Source organism: Apus apus, chromosome 1 (genome assembly GCF_020740795.1).
Source record: "Apus apus isolate bApuApu2 chromosome 1, bApuApu2.pri.cur, whole genome shotgun sequence".
In the NCBI taxonomy this organism is placed as follows: domain Eukaryota; kingdom Metazoa; phylum Chordata; class Aves; order Apodiformes; family Apodidae; genus Apus; species Apus apus.
Window position 1 is genome coordinate 61098334 of NC_067282.1, and position 15606 is coordinate 61113939.

Genomic DNA, 15606 nt, shown 5'->3' on the forward strand with positions numbered 1-15606 from the left:
GTTTTCATCCTACATTTATTTTCTTTGAAGGCACAGCTGTGCAGTTTAGAGGGAATTTGTTTTGTACAATACTTGCACGAAGGCAGCAGCATGCCATAGTCTTGGAATAGCAAGCTACTTAGTCAAGATTATCTCTGTCTACTTCGCACAGTGAGAGTTGTATCTTGATTTTTTTTTTTAGCTATATGGGTCATTTTTTTCAGTAGAAAATGTCTCTTTGCACTGTAATTTGCATAAATTTATACAGAAATCATAGAAAATAAATATGGATGAATGTGATAACAGGTAACTCACTCTTCTTGTGTATTTCAGAACTGTCTCTGTTGCTGCTCAGTCTTCTATTTTCAATTTAAATTCCACTTTTCCTTCATATGGGTCATGAACATTATCAAAAGTAATTCCAGCTCCAATGATTTTGCACACGATTGTAACTTCTACATTCCTTGTAATGTTGAGAAATTTCACAGCTACCAAAGGATTGCTGTAGCTTGGCTGGGAGGAAAGAAAAAATACTTGAGTAATTTGACACTACCAGTTTAAAAATAAAGTCTTAAAAATGGCCTTCTCTCCAATTATCTCCTGCAGAGATACTCCATACTTTCTGTCTTATACAAAGAGGAAGGAGAAAAGTGGTATTAAAATACATGAGCACCCACCTGTGCCTTTTTTCCATAGTAAGGGAAGTAGTGCAGGTTGAAGGTACCATTCACGGGGTAGTAGTCCACCTCCAGTAGGCCAGACTTGTCACCCTGTTTGTAAAGCCAGAATAAGCAGCTCTGTGGGCTGGGCAATCATGAGCCAGCCCCAGGCAAGTGATTTACTGCTGCTAAAAGCTGCACAGCAGGTATTAAAATTCCAGCTCAGAAGCCTGTTTAGTACTGGTCTTATTTTTATTTTCTTTCAAATAAAAGTGAAAATGGCATGCTGTTCCTATTACCAAGAAAAACAGGCAAGTGTTGTTCCATAGCAGTCGGGATTTCAGTGAAGAAGAACCTGCAGGAATGTGCAGAGAACCTGAAGGAGCTGCTCTGAGGTGTGAACTTTGCTAGTGGGAGCTGAAAGCAAACAAGTGTTCTTTGCAGGATGGGCAAACGATTGGGTGATTTAAAACTAAGCAAGTACTTTTTTGCTGTTCTTAGGATGTCTGCTGATGCAAGAAATTGCACAGAACTGAGTATTTGGCCAGAACTACCTGACTTCCAGAGCTGCTGGGTAATCTTTCTGGTCACACCTGCACTTCACTTGCTTTCAGAGCTGCTGTGCTTGAAATTTTTGAGGCCCAAGCCTCATACACTTACCACATATGTGCAGTCCACTCTTGGGGCAGTGCCATTGCCAGGCAAAAATTTTATAATCTGAAACAGAATGCACATGTTCGGTTGTCTGGAAGTTGTTTTGAGATAAAAATGAGCAAGTGATTAACTGAGCTTCAGATGCTGCTTAAGAAGTTTCTGCATAAGGCAAACGGATCACCTCGTCTTAAGTACCTGGGTGAAAAAAAATGTGTTTGGCTATTGAAGAAGCAGAACTCAGTGCTGCCTGGGGTGGGCATTGCAGGTGGGCTCTGTCCAGGCATCACCTCCTGGCAAGTCCAGCTCACACTGCTTCTTCAGAGTTGGGTGTTCTCTTAAAGCAGCTAATTGCAAGAAAATAAAGGAGAAGCTGAATCCCTGTGCCTTTAATCATATGCCTGGGCTTTGGCTGAAGCTCTTTGTCCTATCTGATCCTGCCAAAATAGCAGGGTCACACCCTGTGGTGGCAAAGGGGAAAGGAGGTAAAGCCACCCAGGCACTATTTGGCTGCTTTTCCCCTGCCCGGGCAGGTGTGCAGCCTTGCTGAATGAAGGAAAACTTTTTTGGGAAAAGCCAGTGTTTCTTATGCTAAAATCAGGGTCTCAGCTTTCCTTTCAAAGCTGGACCTTGGGCAGATGCTTGAAAATACTCGTTGCCCAAATCTAGGGTGCAAGCTCAACTGAAAATGAAATGGTTTTGTCTGTCAGGAGCTGGTGGAGCATACAAATTCTTCACTTTGTACTGAAATTGAACTAGAAAGCTCACAGTCTTACCTGAAAAGGAAAATAAAATAGTTATGCTTTTGTCTATGTCCTGAAAAAAATTAAGGAGGAATGGAAGATTCCCCTTTTTCTCTCAAATAAATAAATCAAGTGTTGCTGTTTTTTACTGAAAAAAAATTAAATCCATGTTTGGATTTTGTTTTTACAAGTGCTGCTAAAGATTTTCTTTGCAGCGTGAAGAAATAAGATGTGCAAGTATCACCTCTCAGAAATCAGTTACTGTCACATCTTAATGCCTTAGCTGAAGGCACAGGATTGTGGTATTGCTGAACAAAACTGTTTTACGTGCTAGTTTGTTGTATGGCAGCACCACGGATATGGTAACAAAGCTAAACAAAACCCAAGGCTTTAGAGAGCTGGTTTAAATATCACTTTTCCCCGTCTTCTCTCCTAGGGATGGTGACCAGGTCTCACTATTTCTTGAGTAACTCCAAGTCTGGAAAAGCACATAAATTTGTCTTCCCAGAACAGAGATTAGAGCCCGTGCCAGCAGACAATGTAGCAGGTTCCCAGCAGAGACTTGAGTTCTTGGTTTGTTTGATGTTTTGTTTTTGTGAATTCCTGCTCAGCACTTTGAGCTTGTACTTACCCTGTTCATTTTTATAATAAAACAGGGTTTTCCCTCTGGAAATCCAAAAGTAGGGTCAGTGATGCCGGAGCAGTTTTGAAGCATATCTGAAGTAAATTTACAGGATAGTTTTGTTTTGTTCGGGCCGTCAAAGGTGTCCTGAATGAAGTATGTGTCGCCGGTGCAGTTGATGTTTAGATGCTGAGCAGCTGGCGTATATGCTAGATGTGTGAAGGAAGAAAGAAAAATTCTCCTCTGAAGTTTTTCATGTATAAATTATACCTCCCAGTATCAGGCTGGAGGTTATATCAAGGGAAACTGTACTTAAGTGAAGTTTAAATTGCTTGAGTTTTCGTTGTTTGTGGCTTTTATTTAGAATACCCAGACAAAGAAAATAAATTGATCAAATTGAGTTAAGGCTGGCAGTTTGTGTTGATAGCTCCATCTAAAGTCCATTTAAAACATAATTTTTCTCAGTATGTATATGAGAAACACAGAAATATGATATTAGCATTCACAAGGAATATAAAAGTATTAAGATATGAATAGGCAAATGGAGCACCTAATCTGCTTTGACTGTACCCTCTGATGGCCCTATGCAATAGCTTCAAAAGACTTATTATGGCACTTTGGTATTTGTAGTCAGGTACAATATTACATTAATTAAGATGAGACTAGTTTTGAACACCTTTTTTATCCTCTTCAAACTTTGTATTAGCCTATTTTATTAAGGCTAATCAAGCTTAAAAAAAAAAAAAAAGGTAAAAGCTTGGAAGCAGCAACTAAAAGCTCTGCTTTAATAGACATATTTACATATGTTTGATTTATAGATTCATTAAGTGATTTGCTTGTCCCTTTCAGAAGATGCATTTTCCACTCAAAATCTCTGATACCTGAAGGACAACTAGGAAATGGAAACACTGACTTTAGGTCCTCAGATCCAATGAGGGAGATGCAACAGAATGTTTCTGAAATACAATGCAGGAAACCTCATTTTTACCTCTCAGAAAAGTCTGAAGAGTTGTCACTAAACCTTCCCAGGTTTTGTTGTCAGATACGTTGTAATAAATTTGTAGTCCTCTGTCTCCGTAAACGTCAGGTCGTAACGTTACACCTTCATGGGGGAAGAAGAGGGAAGGCAAAGCAGAGGAGAGGTGCCAGGCACAGGTTTGTTTAAGTTGTCAATGGTGGTTATGCTGCATCAAGGCGCGTTATTGTAAATGTAGGAGATCCCCAAGCTTTGCTGGGGAAGATTTAACCACGTACAGAAACCATCTCAGCTCTGAGTTGTTCAAAGGAAAACCTAAAGTTTCTGCTGCTGCTGAAACTCTTATTTTTGTGTCCATCTGTTATCAGAACAGCTTGCAAAATTATTACAGCAATCGCACTGGATTTCCCCCGAACTTGTTAAAAATAACAGTTACAATAGTCACATCAGCTTAAAGAAACAGATCATACTGAAGTGTAGGAAACAGCTTTTGAAAAAGCCACGCTTAACATTTTACAGGCATTATTTTGCCAGCAAACATTAAGCTTACTGAATAGCGGAAAAAGGAACTTCAAAATTCATCAACAGGCAGACAGAATAATTTTTAGGACTACAGCTTCAAAAAATTCATCTTTTCCATCCCATTGTTTGTAAAAACAAGCCATTAGATGGGTGAAATTTTAAGAGTATGCACTGATGATCTCTCCTTGATACTGTGATCCCCCTTCCCAGTCTCACTTCATGTCCCACAATTTTTTATTTCTAACCCTATTGTCTGATTTTTACTTGCTTGGTTACTTGCATAGCATACCCCATCAGGGAGGGATTCCTGCTCTTCCAGGCACTTTCTATTCTGCCAGCACGTGTGGAAATACCCACCCCAGGTTGCTTGCCCCACCACCCCTCTGTCTTGCCAGGCACCCCAAAACCCTCCAGGGTGCTTGGGAGGCTGGAGCAAAAACCAGTGTTTCCCCAGAGGCTGATCCCTGTCTGTGAGGAGAGGAGATAGATATTTATACAGAAAAATATTTAAATGAATAAATTAAATCAATACTTTTTTTTAGCCTAAAAGTGTTTTTAAGCAGAGGCTAAATTTTGCAGGGATCATTCGGGGAGAATCGACCTGATTTATTCCATGTTTGTTCTTACACCCAGGCTGTGCTGATGCCCCTCAGCTCAGCCCCATGCAGGAGCCAGGGGGGGCTTAACTCCCCCCCAAGGCAGCACCTGGCTGAAAAGTGGCAGTACCTGGGGATTTCAGCTGGTCTTGGTAATCCGGCTCATATGGATTAATTGTCCTCATTAAAGAATAAATGGAGAGTGCAAACAGCCCCGACATCACCACGTAGAAAGCCAGGTAGTACAAGCTGATCCACACTGTGGAAAAAAAATGGGGGCAAAGTCTTATTTTTTGAGCAAGGTGATGCAGTGATCCCTCCATGGCTGGGATGTTTCCTGCAGCAGCAGTCATCTCCTTTCCATCCTTGACCCTGGGGAGATTTTCCCAGCAAACAGACTGGTGTTCTGAGTCTTTTTCTGTACCCTCAAAACCTTCTAGAAAAATTTGGAGGTGGACATGCTTTTGCCAAGAAATGTTGGAACAAATTATCTTTGAGGTCCTTTCCAATTTGGTATTCTGTGATTCCATTACAAAGCAACACAGCCAAAGTATTTCTTCAACAAAATCAAGTTTCTCCTTGTGTTATTTGGATGCCAGTAATTCAGGCTTGTTGATTTTAGACCCCTATCGCTTTGCTGCCATTTACTGCTGAAAACAACTTCAACAAAGTGTGTCATCTTGCTGTTTTGTTCTGGTGTGAGATGCAGAATAATGTTGTGTTTCTGTCTGTATGTGTATAATGTGTCTCACAGATGGTTGGTGCCTTACAAGCAGCCAGAGGGTATTTTGGGGGGGACATCAGAAACCACTTCCTCTAATCATCGGTGCCCTGCATCACCTTCTTCTCTCCAAACTGGAAAGACTCACATTTTGCTTTCATTTTCTGTAAAATTCCATTTTTAAATGTGGCAAATAAGCTAAATTCATGGTCTTCACAGCAGAAAAAAATCACTTGGAAACTTGCAGCTACTTTTATGATTTGTAGGAAGAGCAGGGACCTCCCTTACAATGGTCAGGACTGCCCTACCCAGAATGTAGATCAGAAAATACGTTGTAGATACAAGGGACATAGGGAGACTCAGCTGAAATATGCACTAGGGCATGGTTATAAGAAAGATCTGCTGAGCAGGCAATAACTTAGAAAGGAATTTCAGAAAAGGAAAACACGGTCCCAAAGGATTGGACAAAACCCACCAGTTAATCAAAATTCTCTGTATACCAGAACCCACCCCCCTTAGTCAGCAATGTCAGAACCACACTAACCGTGGCTCTTAGCTATTAAGTTACCTGTAAATGTGTTAAGTTTTGTCCTTTTGAAGTATTTGTTCCAAAACCAGTTAAAAGTACATTTGCAGGAACTACTTCAGTCAAAGTTTTTATCTGATTGACTCAGCTTATAGGGCCACCCTAAAAGTGGCTCAGAGGCATGTATGAGAATTGTTGTTTTCAACAATTGCAACACATCTATCACAAGATTTTGTCCCATTCATTAGGACCACCCCTCTGCCCCCTCTACCTCCCCAAGATTTTTAAGCATACCAGAAGGAAGAGAAAACTCTTGCATGTGGAAACCTACCCCAGTTAATTAATGACCTTCCCATAAAGAGCTTTGTTTCTGGATTCCAGACAAAACGCCGAAAATTTTCCATCCGCTCGCTGCAAGTCTTCTTTTCATTTAAAGTTGCCATTTTCTCAAAATTTTCCCCAAAATGTATCCTTCTCAGAAACTAAGATGTTCAACCGGTGCCCAAGCAGTCACCCAAGAAAAACACTTTGGTTTTTATACCTTCGTCTCCCCTGAAGGTCACTGAGATTACTTTCTATACCAATGAAAGCCCCTGCTCACCATTATCAACCTGCAGCAGATACAATTCTTTATAAAGGGTGTTGATAATGTAGGTGTTGAGGCTGGCAAAGAAAAGTTAGTTTCTTTCAAATGCCCTTCTCCTTTCTCTCGGCCACCTTAGCTGATCAGCAGTTACGCATTTTGCCAAGTGCCTGCGGGGCTTGCGATTAACTGAGTGCAATAGTTGTTATCAGATCAGATAAAGCAAAGGAGAACCTGTTTCTCTCTAGGCTTTATCTTCTGTCTTTTCTTTCTCCTCTCCTCTCCTCTCCTCTCCTCTCCTCTCCTCTCCTCTCCTCTCCTCTCCTCTCCTCTCCTCTCCTCTCCTGTCTTCTCCTTTTTTTCTCTCTTTCTTTGGTCCTTTATTTTTCTTACTTATCATTCTTTCTTTTCTCTCTCTCTGTTTCTTGCTTGACATGTTGCTTGTGAGCAGAAGGCAAGCAAAATAGCCAAGCTGGTGGAACTTTCAGATTTAGTGAGTTCATGTCATAAACAGGTGTCTAGATTCTTTAGAAATAGATGCTGAGTCTTAATCATCTCCTCCATTCCTGTGAATAAATAAATAAAGTGATAATGCAATAATATAATAATATAAGTTTTGCCATAAAGTTATATGATGCAGAGAACATATGGATGTAATTTAACTACCTTTTTTATCTGCTTTACAGTCAAAGGCTCTGGTATCTTCAGAGGGAGATGTCCAACCCTGAACTCACTCTGTGCACAGAGGAGCAGGGCTGAAAAGTGTCCCCAGCAGCTCCTGCAGATGGAAAAGCGAAGGGCACAGGTCAAGTGGCAGAGCCAAGGGGGTCTCTAAACACCCCTGCTGCAAGGGAAGCTTGGGTTTTAGGACTGCCCTTCCAGGCACTCTGGTGTCCTTGTTGCTTGTCAATGGTGTTTGCTAATGCTCTTGCTCTCTTACAAACCTCAGTAATGTAAACCCCCCAAATTGCCAAGTGAATGCAGCAGGGTCAGAGTTCTGTCCCTTTAAAATGGATTTATTGGTGTTCTCTGCCTTTCACTCACTTCACAGCACATATTGTGGAGGTGAAGTCTTAAAAATAGGCACATATATGACTTCAAAGCAGCCTTCCAGCACCTGAAAGGGGCCTACAGGAAAGCTGGAGAGGTACGTTTTACAAGGGCTTGTAGTGACAGCACAAGGGATAACAGTTTCAAACTGGAAGAGGGGAGATTTAGGTTAAATACTAGGAAGAAATTCTTTACTGTGAGGGTGGTGAGACCCTGGCACAGGTTGTCCAAGGACATTGTGGCTGCCTCATTCCTGGAAATGTTCAAGGCCAGTTTGGATGGGGCTCTGAGCCTGGTCTAGTGGGAGGTGTCCCTGCCCACGCAGGGGGGTTGGAACTAGATGATCTTTAAGGTCCCTTCCAACCCAAAACATTCTATGATGATTCTGTGATCTGGACATTAAGATAGCAGTAACTGAGCCTGTCAGCTGGAGTACTATGGCAGTGTTATTGTCAGCTAACTAATGCTGAGTTTCTGAACAGAGAGATTTATTGTGGTTTTCTGCCTCAGATCAGGCAGTGTGACAGTTTAGCAGAGTAGCTACCAATTTGGGATGATTGAACTCGTATTCAGATGATGAAATAAGAGCCAGGTCAAGCAAAAGAAAAGTAAGATTTACAGACATTTGACCAATTTGCGTGCCCCATTGAAAGGAGAGGAGGGTGAAGAAAAAATTACTTTCAGTCATTGCACCATGAGCTGACTGATACTCAGGATAACTGAGGGGGATTTTTTAAAAGTTAAAAGAAGACAAGAAGGTTGAACAGTGGCCTGAAAATGACGAAAATGAAACAGCTGCCCAAAGGTTAAAAGGCTTGTGGAGGTTCCAATGTAGTGGTTTCAAAGTGACAGCAGTTTAGGGGGAAAAGCAGGGAGGGAAGTAGCAGGTCTTCAGCAGGTTTTAACCATCTTTTTATTGAGCAGGAACCCCTGAGGATAATCTGATTGAGGGAGAAACTGAACTGGACGAGGTGTGGAGTTAGAAGCTTTCTGAAGAAAGAGCACTGTGAACTGCCTGCAGAAAGGTGAGAATTTAGCAGTAAAAAGACTTCAGTAGACAACTAAACAACACATTGATGACTAATAATGAAATGAAATCCCAAATTATGTTCAAAAGGAAATTGTTTCTTCTGTTTTCACACAGTGAAGATGATGTAGAAACCAGAAGAGTGCGGGTGTCTGCATGGAAAGTGGATGGAGCCTCACAAAACTTAGGAGTTTGTACTCTAAAGAAAAATAAGGCCAAGGATTTCATGTGCTCTTCCCTCTTATATTATATCCTGTCTGTTCCAATCTATCACTGTCTGGGGAACCTAAAACTCTGCTGAGTTCAGCACCACTCACCCAGGTGTGGCCATGCAGTGTGAAGGAGACCATAACACAAGAGTCATGTGCTGGAGGGAGAGAAAGGCACCGGGCAGCTTAATGGGAGCATGAGGGCAATGGGAGAGGAGCCCCATCAGCTGCTTTCATCCCAATGGGTTAAAATAAAGTTTTCCTGAAGGAAAGCAAAGCCAGATTTCAAATGGGGGGAAGGCCTGACTGCTTTTAATGCTGCCTGTAACCTGTACATTATCTGCTAACCTAGATTCAACAGTGCCGGTTGTATTAGGCAAGAATAAGGAAGCTAAATGATTTAAGTGGATGATATAAATTAAATTTCCTTATTTCTAAACTGGGGTTAGTAAAGTTCAGTGAAAACTGAAAATGCAAATATACAGCAGAATAAAAGGTAAGACTAAATCAGAACAGTATTACAGATGGAAATCTGCTGTGACTAGAAGCTCCAGAAATACAAATGACATAAATTCAGTAACAACATTAATATAAATGTGTAAATAGAATTAGTAGAATTTTATTATATCCTTACTGTACACAATTTCAACTGGTATAGAAATTAAATACATAAATATATGAGAACCTATAAATTACAAAACTGCATTTACATAAAAAATCAAGTAAGAGAAAGTCATATAACAGTGGGTGGTTATATTGAGATGGTTTATCTTTCAGATGTCTCCTTCAGTATTGCAAATTGTTAATGAAAATTACAGATATTTGTCTGTGCAAGGGAAAGATGTCAGCATATGGAGAGTGATGCATCAGTAGATCTGAGCTGAGAAACCTGAATTTTGTTGAAGAAAGACAAAACTTGCTTGTGGAAGTGATGCTGTCTGTGCCACCAGCCAACTGCTTGTGGCAGTCACCTGGTGCTTGTGAACTTTCTATTTAACACTAGGTGGATAAGTGCAGAAACAGTTTTAGTTAAAAGCTGCATTTCACTTACATGATTTCTAAATATAATTTTAAAAATGGGATTGGTTAGAAAATAAGTAGCTACTGATAAACCATGTAACTCCTCTTGGGAGCTATTTGCAAGCACATGAAAGACAACAAGGTGGCTGGGATTCACCAAGGGTGCACCATACCCACCAGCCTGGGTGTTTTATCTTGTGAGATGAGTGGGCTGATGGGCAAAGCAGAGGCTTTGCAATTTGATGTCATTCAATCTGATGTCAGCAGAGCTTGCGACATGGCAACCAGACAGGGAGCTTGTGTGTTGGCTTGGTGAAGACCAGGAGGATGGATGGCGACTGGGCAGCTGGGAACATGGCTTTTTTGTCAGCAGGTAGACACCCAGCTGCAACCAATATGGAGTGGTGTCCCTCAGGAGGCTGTTTAGCATCTTTACTGACCATGGGCACCATGGAGGGATGGTAGACACACTGGAGGGCAAGGCTGCCACTCCAAGAGATGATAGCTAGCTGCAGAAGGGCCCTCCAGACCCTCCTGAGCTCAGCAAGGGCAAAGGCAGAGTCTTCACCTGGGACAGCACATCCCTATAGCACAGGACAAGTGGGCCCTGCTGAACAAGTTGCACATAAGTGAGTAGTGCACCTTTGTAGCAAAGACACTGTGTCACACACCAGGCAGCATGAAGAGTGCAGCTGGGAAGCTGAGCAACAGGGTATTTCCCCTTCACCCAGGCTCACCAGGCTACATCTGGAGCCCTGTGTCCTTGCTTAGTGGCAGGGGAAGGCTGCAGGGACATTCTACTGCTGTCTTCAGTGGCCTAAAGGGAGGTTATAGGGCCAAGCTCTTCTTTGAGCCACAAACATAGGTGGCAGCAAAGGAAACTCCAGCAAGCTAGGAGAAAGCTTTTTTCCATGAGGGTGGTCACTGCAGTAACAGGAGTCCCTAGAGGTGATGCAGTCTCCATCCTTGAAGAAAAAAACCCAGCTGGATGCAACCCTGCACAACCTGCTGTACCTTCAGGGCTGGCCCTGCCTTGAAAGAGGGCTGGATTAGCTAACCACCAAAGGTCCCTTCCCAGACAGGCCTTCCTCTCTATCTACAGTCCTAATCTATTTTTAATTAGCAGGATGCAAACCAGAAAAGGATACCTAACACAGAAAACCTGTGATAGTGTTCTTTACATGGCAACACTTGGCATTTCTGTGTTGGTCACTTCCAGCTCTGTTGCTGGAATCAATGAAAATGAGCATATGCTGCACCCTCTTCAGTGTCATGGGAAAAAACCTGGAGCTGGATGTCCTACACATCCTGGTGTGGGATTCCTGGTGGGAAACAATAGAGAACCCTGTGACAACCCTGAGCAGCTCTGCTCCTCTCTGCCTGAGAGTTCTTGTATTGTACTAACTCTGCACAGCAGCAGCTGTCAAAACTATTTTCAGGCAGAAGGTGCCTCAGTGAAGGGAAATCATACCTTCTTTTTCTGGCAGCTTGACTCCAAAATGGAAAAGTATGAATTTTCCAGGTTTATGTTTATTAAATACCTTACCTTAAAAAACAAAACAAAAACCCCCCAAAACCCCACAAGGCCCACAAATCCCCAAAAAACCCCAGTGTATGTAATTCACATAATTAAGTATAGAGATGAACAACAGGACTTAATTCCTTAATAGGATTTTAGGGACTGGAACACCTGTTTTATGAGGAAAGGCTGAGAGACCTGGGGCTGTTTAGTCTAGAGAAGACTGAGAGGGGATCTTATTAATGTATATAAATATCTGAAGGGTGAGTGTCAAGAAGGAAGGGCCGATCACTTTACAGTCGTTACTTGTCATAGGATGAGGGACAATGGATACAAACTAGAACACAGAAGGTTCCACCTGAACCTGAGGAAAAACTTCTTTACTGTGAGGGTGACAAACCCTGATGCTGGCACCCAGAGCTCCTCACCCACCATCATCACCCACCAGAGCTGCTGTCAGTGTGCCCAGCACCGACGTGTTAATAAAACATTAACTTTGTGATAACAGCACTGATTCCTCCCTCCCTCTGGTGAGGGCTGTGCAGGAGGTGGTGGTGCTGAGGGAAATACCCAGAGGGACAGGTCACTGCCTGCTGCCTGAGCGTAGCACAGCCAGCACCACGCTGGGGCCCAGCCTGCAGGTGTCAGGTGGCTCCACCATGCTGCTCCCTCTCCAAATGTAAAGCCATGATTTCTGCCCAGCTCCGCAAAAGAGGGATGTGTGGTGTGCTGCAATACTGCCTCCCTGGTCATGGCATAGACCAGCTGAGAGAAAAACCCACCCTGGTATAGCAGGAGGTGGGGTGAGGCTCCATGGGCTGACATTTGAAGTGCATCTGCAGTGGGAGAAATAAGGTTTATGCCTTTCTCTTTGGCCAGTGGCTGTTTTCTCTATCAAATGGTCAGTAGGTGATGGGATGTTCCAGGATTGCTCTGGCTTTCTCATGAAGATGGTAAAGGAAATTTTCTGACAATTGCTGTAATCTGAAGTTTAGAACGTACGAGTACGCAGCATGGATCATTGCCAGCACCTCAGATGGTCATGCATAGTGAAGAGACACTTGTCATGTTCAGGATTGTATTTTATCTAGGAATTTCTGGTTCGGGGGGATTTTTTTGCAGTTTTTTTAGCTGTAATGTGTGTTTCAGTAGCAATCCCTCTCATTTGCATCTCTCCTGTGTTTCACAGGTTGGCAAAGAGAAAACGTGTTGGCACTTTTCAGACTTGGGAAATATAGTTATGCTGAGTTTGAGAATAAAGACATCAGATCTGCAGCCTGAGAAAGTCAAGGGAAGAAAACAGTGACAACATCTTGGAGTAGAACTCAACTGATGTCCCTGCTGTTTCCAGCTTCAGGGCAAGTGATAAGAGGAAGCAGGGGGGCTGGCAAAAGCATGATGCTGGACTCATGATAGCACAGCATGATCAGGGCTGTGGAAAAGGCAAAGCAGCCTCTCTTCAGGGCTGAACTGCCATTCACCCCAGTTCTCCGGAAGGAGCTTGGCAGGTGTTCACTTTTCTGTCCTTCTCTTTTTTGTCCAAGGGCTGCTGACCCCACCATGAGCACAGCCAGCTCCCTTCACACCTCCTCCACCTCCTGAGAAACTAAAGGAATTTATTGCTGTGAAAACCTGCTAAACTGAATGCAAAAATAAACCTAGCCAACCCTACTGATGTTCCTTTCAGACGTGGTTGATTGCCAGAGTCTGCTGTTGTGGGAGCAACACACTAGTGCTCACTGTCATCAGACGATGAAGAATAGCTGGGTCCTTGGGAACATGAACCATCCCATGAAACAATTCCAGCAGTTCTGGCTTTATTAGCTTTCACCAAAGGGATTTCTCCATCTGCACAGACTACTACAGGCCATAGAGTTTCATGTGGTGTTACAAGGAAAGAAGCCATGCACCCAGCCAAACACCCCCCCCATCTGCACCCTGTCTCTTCTTGCACTCAAAATCTTGCTCATGGACAAAAAGTGTGATCATCAAGTAAAGCAAATAATTTGTTGTTAGTGTAATTTTAAGAGTCTAATCCTTATTGCTCCAGCTCTGTTGCAGGAAAGAATCATGATGCAGTTAAAGCTATACACACACTTTTTTAGCCTCTACCCCTTTTTCTGGTCTTATGTTTCCCATTCTCCTGCTCCTTGGTGTCCTGAAATGAGTGGTGTCTTGCTGGTGGGTCTGGTGGGGGCTATGGAGAGTTGTGAGTATCTGTAATCCTGCACCAGGAGCAAAGAGATGTCTTTGTTGGTGGCTTCTTGGGCTTCTTCACTCAAGGAACCACGCAGGATCATTTTTACATTGCAAACCTGCTTTTGCACCTTGTTCTTCACTGGTTTGCAGCTTCAAATTCCATCTGAAATTGCTATGCATGGTTTGTACTGTCTATGTTGTTAAGAGTTATTCCACCTGTCAGGCCTGGTTTCACAGAATCATGGAATCATGGAATTGCCAGAGTTGGAAGGGACCTCTAGAGATCATCCAGTCCAACTGCCCCACTAAAGCAGGATGCCCCAGAGCACATTACTCAGGGCTGCATCCAGGCAGGTCTTGAATGTGTCCGGAGATGGAGACTCCACAACCTCCCTGGGCAACCTGTTCCAGGGCTGTGTCACCCTCACAATAAATAAGTTTTTCCTCATATTTAAATGGAACTTCCCATGTTCCAACCTTTACCCATTGCCCCTTGTTCTGACACTGGGGACTACTGAGAAGAGCCTGTCTCCATCTTCCTTGCACCCACCCTTTAGTTACTTGTATACATTGATAAGGTCTCCCTTCAGCCTTCTCATCCCCAGGCTTCTCATCTCCAGAGTCCCAGCTCTCTCAGCCTTTCCTCACTAGGGAGATGCTCCAATCCCCCACTCATCTTTGTTGCCCTCCACTGGACTCTCTCTAGTAGTTTTCTGTCTCTCTTGAACTGGGGAGCCCAGAACTGGATGCAATATTCCAGATGTGGCCTCAGCAGGGCAGAGTAGAGGGGAAGAATGACCTCTCTCGACCTTCTGGCCACACTCTTCCTTATGCATCCCAGGAATCCACTGGCCCTCTTGGCAACATGGGCACTTTGCTGGCTCATGGATAATTTACCATCTACCAGGACTCCCAGATCCTTCTCCTCAGAACTGCTTTCCAGCAGGTCCACCCCTAACCTATATTGGTGCATGGGATTCTTCCTCCCCAGGTGCAGGACCTTACACTTGCTGTTGTTGAACCTCATTAGGTTCCTCTCTGCCCAGCTCTCCATCCTGTCCAGGTCACACTGGATGGCAGCACAGCCCTCTGGAGTGTCAGCCACCCCTCCCAGTCTGGTATCATCATCAGACTTGCTGAGGATACACTCTGTCCCCTCAACCGGGTCATTGATGAACATGCTGAACAAGACTGGACCAAGTATTGACCCCTGGGGGACACCACTGGCTACAGGCCTCCAACTCAACCCTGCTCTGTTAATCACAACCCTCAGAGTTCTGTCTTACAGCCAGTTCTCAATCCACCTCACTGTCCACTCACCTAGCCCACACACCCTCAGTTTCTAATGAGGATGTTATGGGAGACAGTATCAAAAGCCTTGCTGAAGTCAAGGTACATGACATCTGCTGCTCTCCCCTCATCCAGCCAACCAGTTATGTCATCATAGAAGGCTAGCAGATTGGTCAAGCATCATTTACCCTTGGTAAATCTGTGCTGACCACTCCCAATAACTTCTTGTTCTTCAACATGTTCAGAGATGACATCCAGAACAAGTTGCTCCCTCACCTTCCCAGGGACAGAGGTGAGACTAACCAGCCTGTAGTTTCCTGTGTCCTCCTTCTTGTCCTTTTTGAGGTCCCCTGTGGACAGGGTGACCATCTCTCTTGCATCGGTAGCAGATGTGCATTGATCTTCCGTTTTGAACTGAGTTGAAAAAGTAGAAATGCAGAGTCTGGGTCTTAATTTTAATGTACCTTCCTAAGTCCTTGTCCAAACATGTACAAAGAGCTTCATTTTTAAAGGGCACCCAGCTCAATTTCTAGGCCTGGTTTTCAGAAATGAACTCTGCACCCAGCAGAGCAGAGGTGAGCCACTTCAGCATTTGCTTACATGTAAGGACAAGAGAAAACTGCATGTAACAGCACTCAAGCAACACCTGCCATCATGCTGGTGCATCACTCCCTTGTTCTGGTGCAGCAGGTCTCTATATTACAAATTATATCC

At 43.5% G+C, this 15606-nt stretch overlaps 1 protein-coding gene and 1 long non-coding RNA gene across 2 annotated transcripts; one reads left to right on the forward strand and one right to left on the reverse strand.

The window, feature by feature from the left end:
* Positions 1-330: 330 nt before the first annotated feature.
* On the reverse strand, positions 331-6448 carry ATP4B (ATPase H+/K+ transporting subunit beta). Its single transcript, XM_051623880.1, has 7 exons — positions 6327-6448; positions 4879-5007; positions 3643-3756; positions 2664-2863; positions 1299-1355; positions 657-749; positions 331-492 (listed from the first exon to the last, which is right to left on the reverse strand). Exons 1-7 carry the CDS (start codon positions 6436-6438, stop codon positions 331-333), a joined length of 867 nt encoding a protein of 288 aa, XP_051479840.1. The 5' UTR covers positions 6439-6448.
* A 2036-nt stretch (positions 6449-8484) lies between these two features.
* Positions 8485-13424, forward strand: LOC127386596 (uncharacterized). Its single transcript, XR_007889940.1, has 2 exons — positions 8485-8653; positions 12593-13424. It is a non-coding gene; the product is annotated as an uncharacterized LOC127386596 (long non-coding RNA).
* The last annotated feature ends 2182 nt before the right edge of the window (positions 13425-15606 follow it).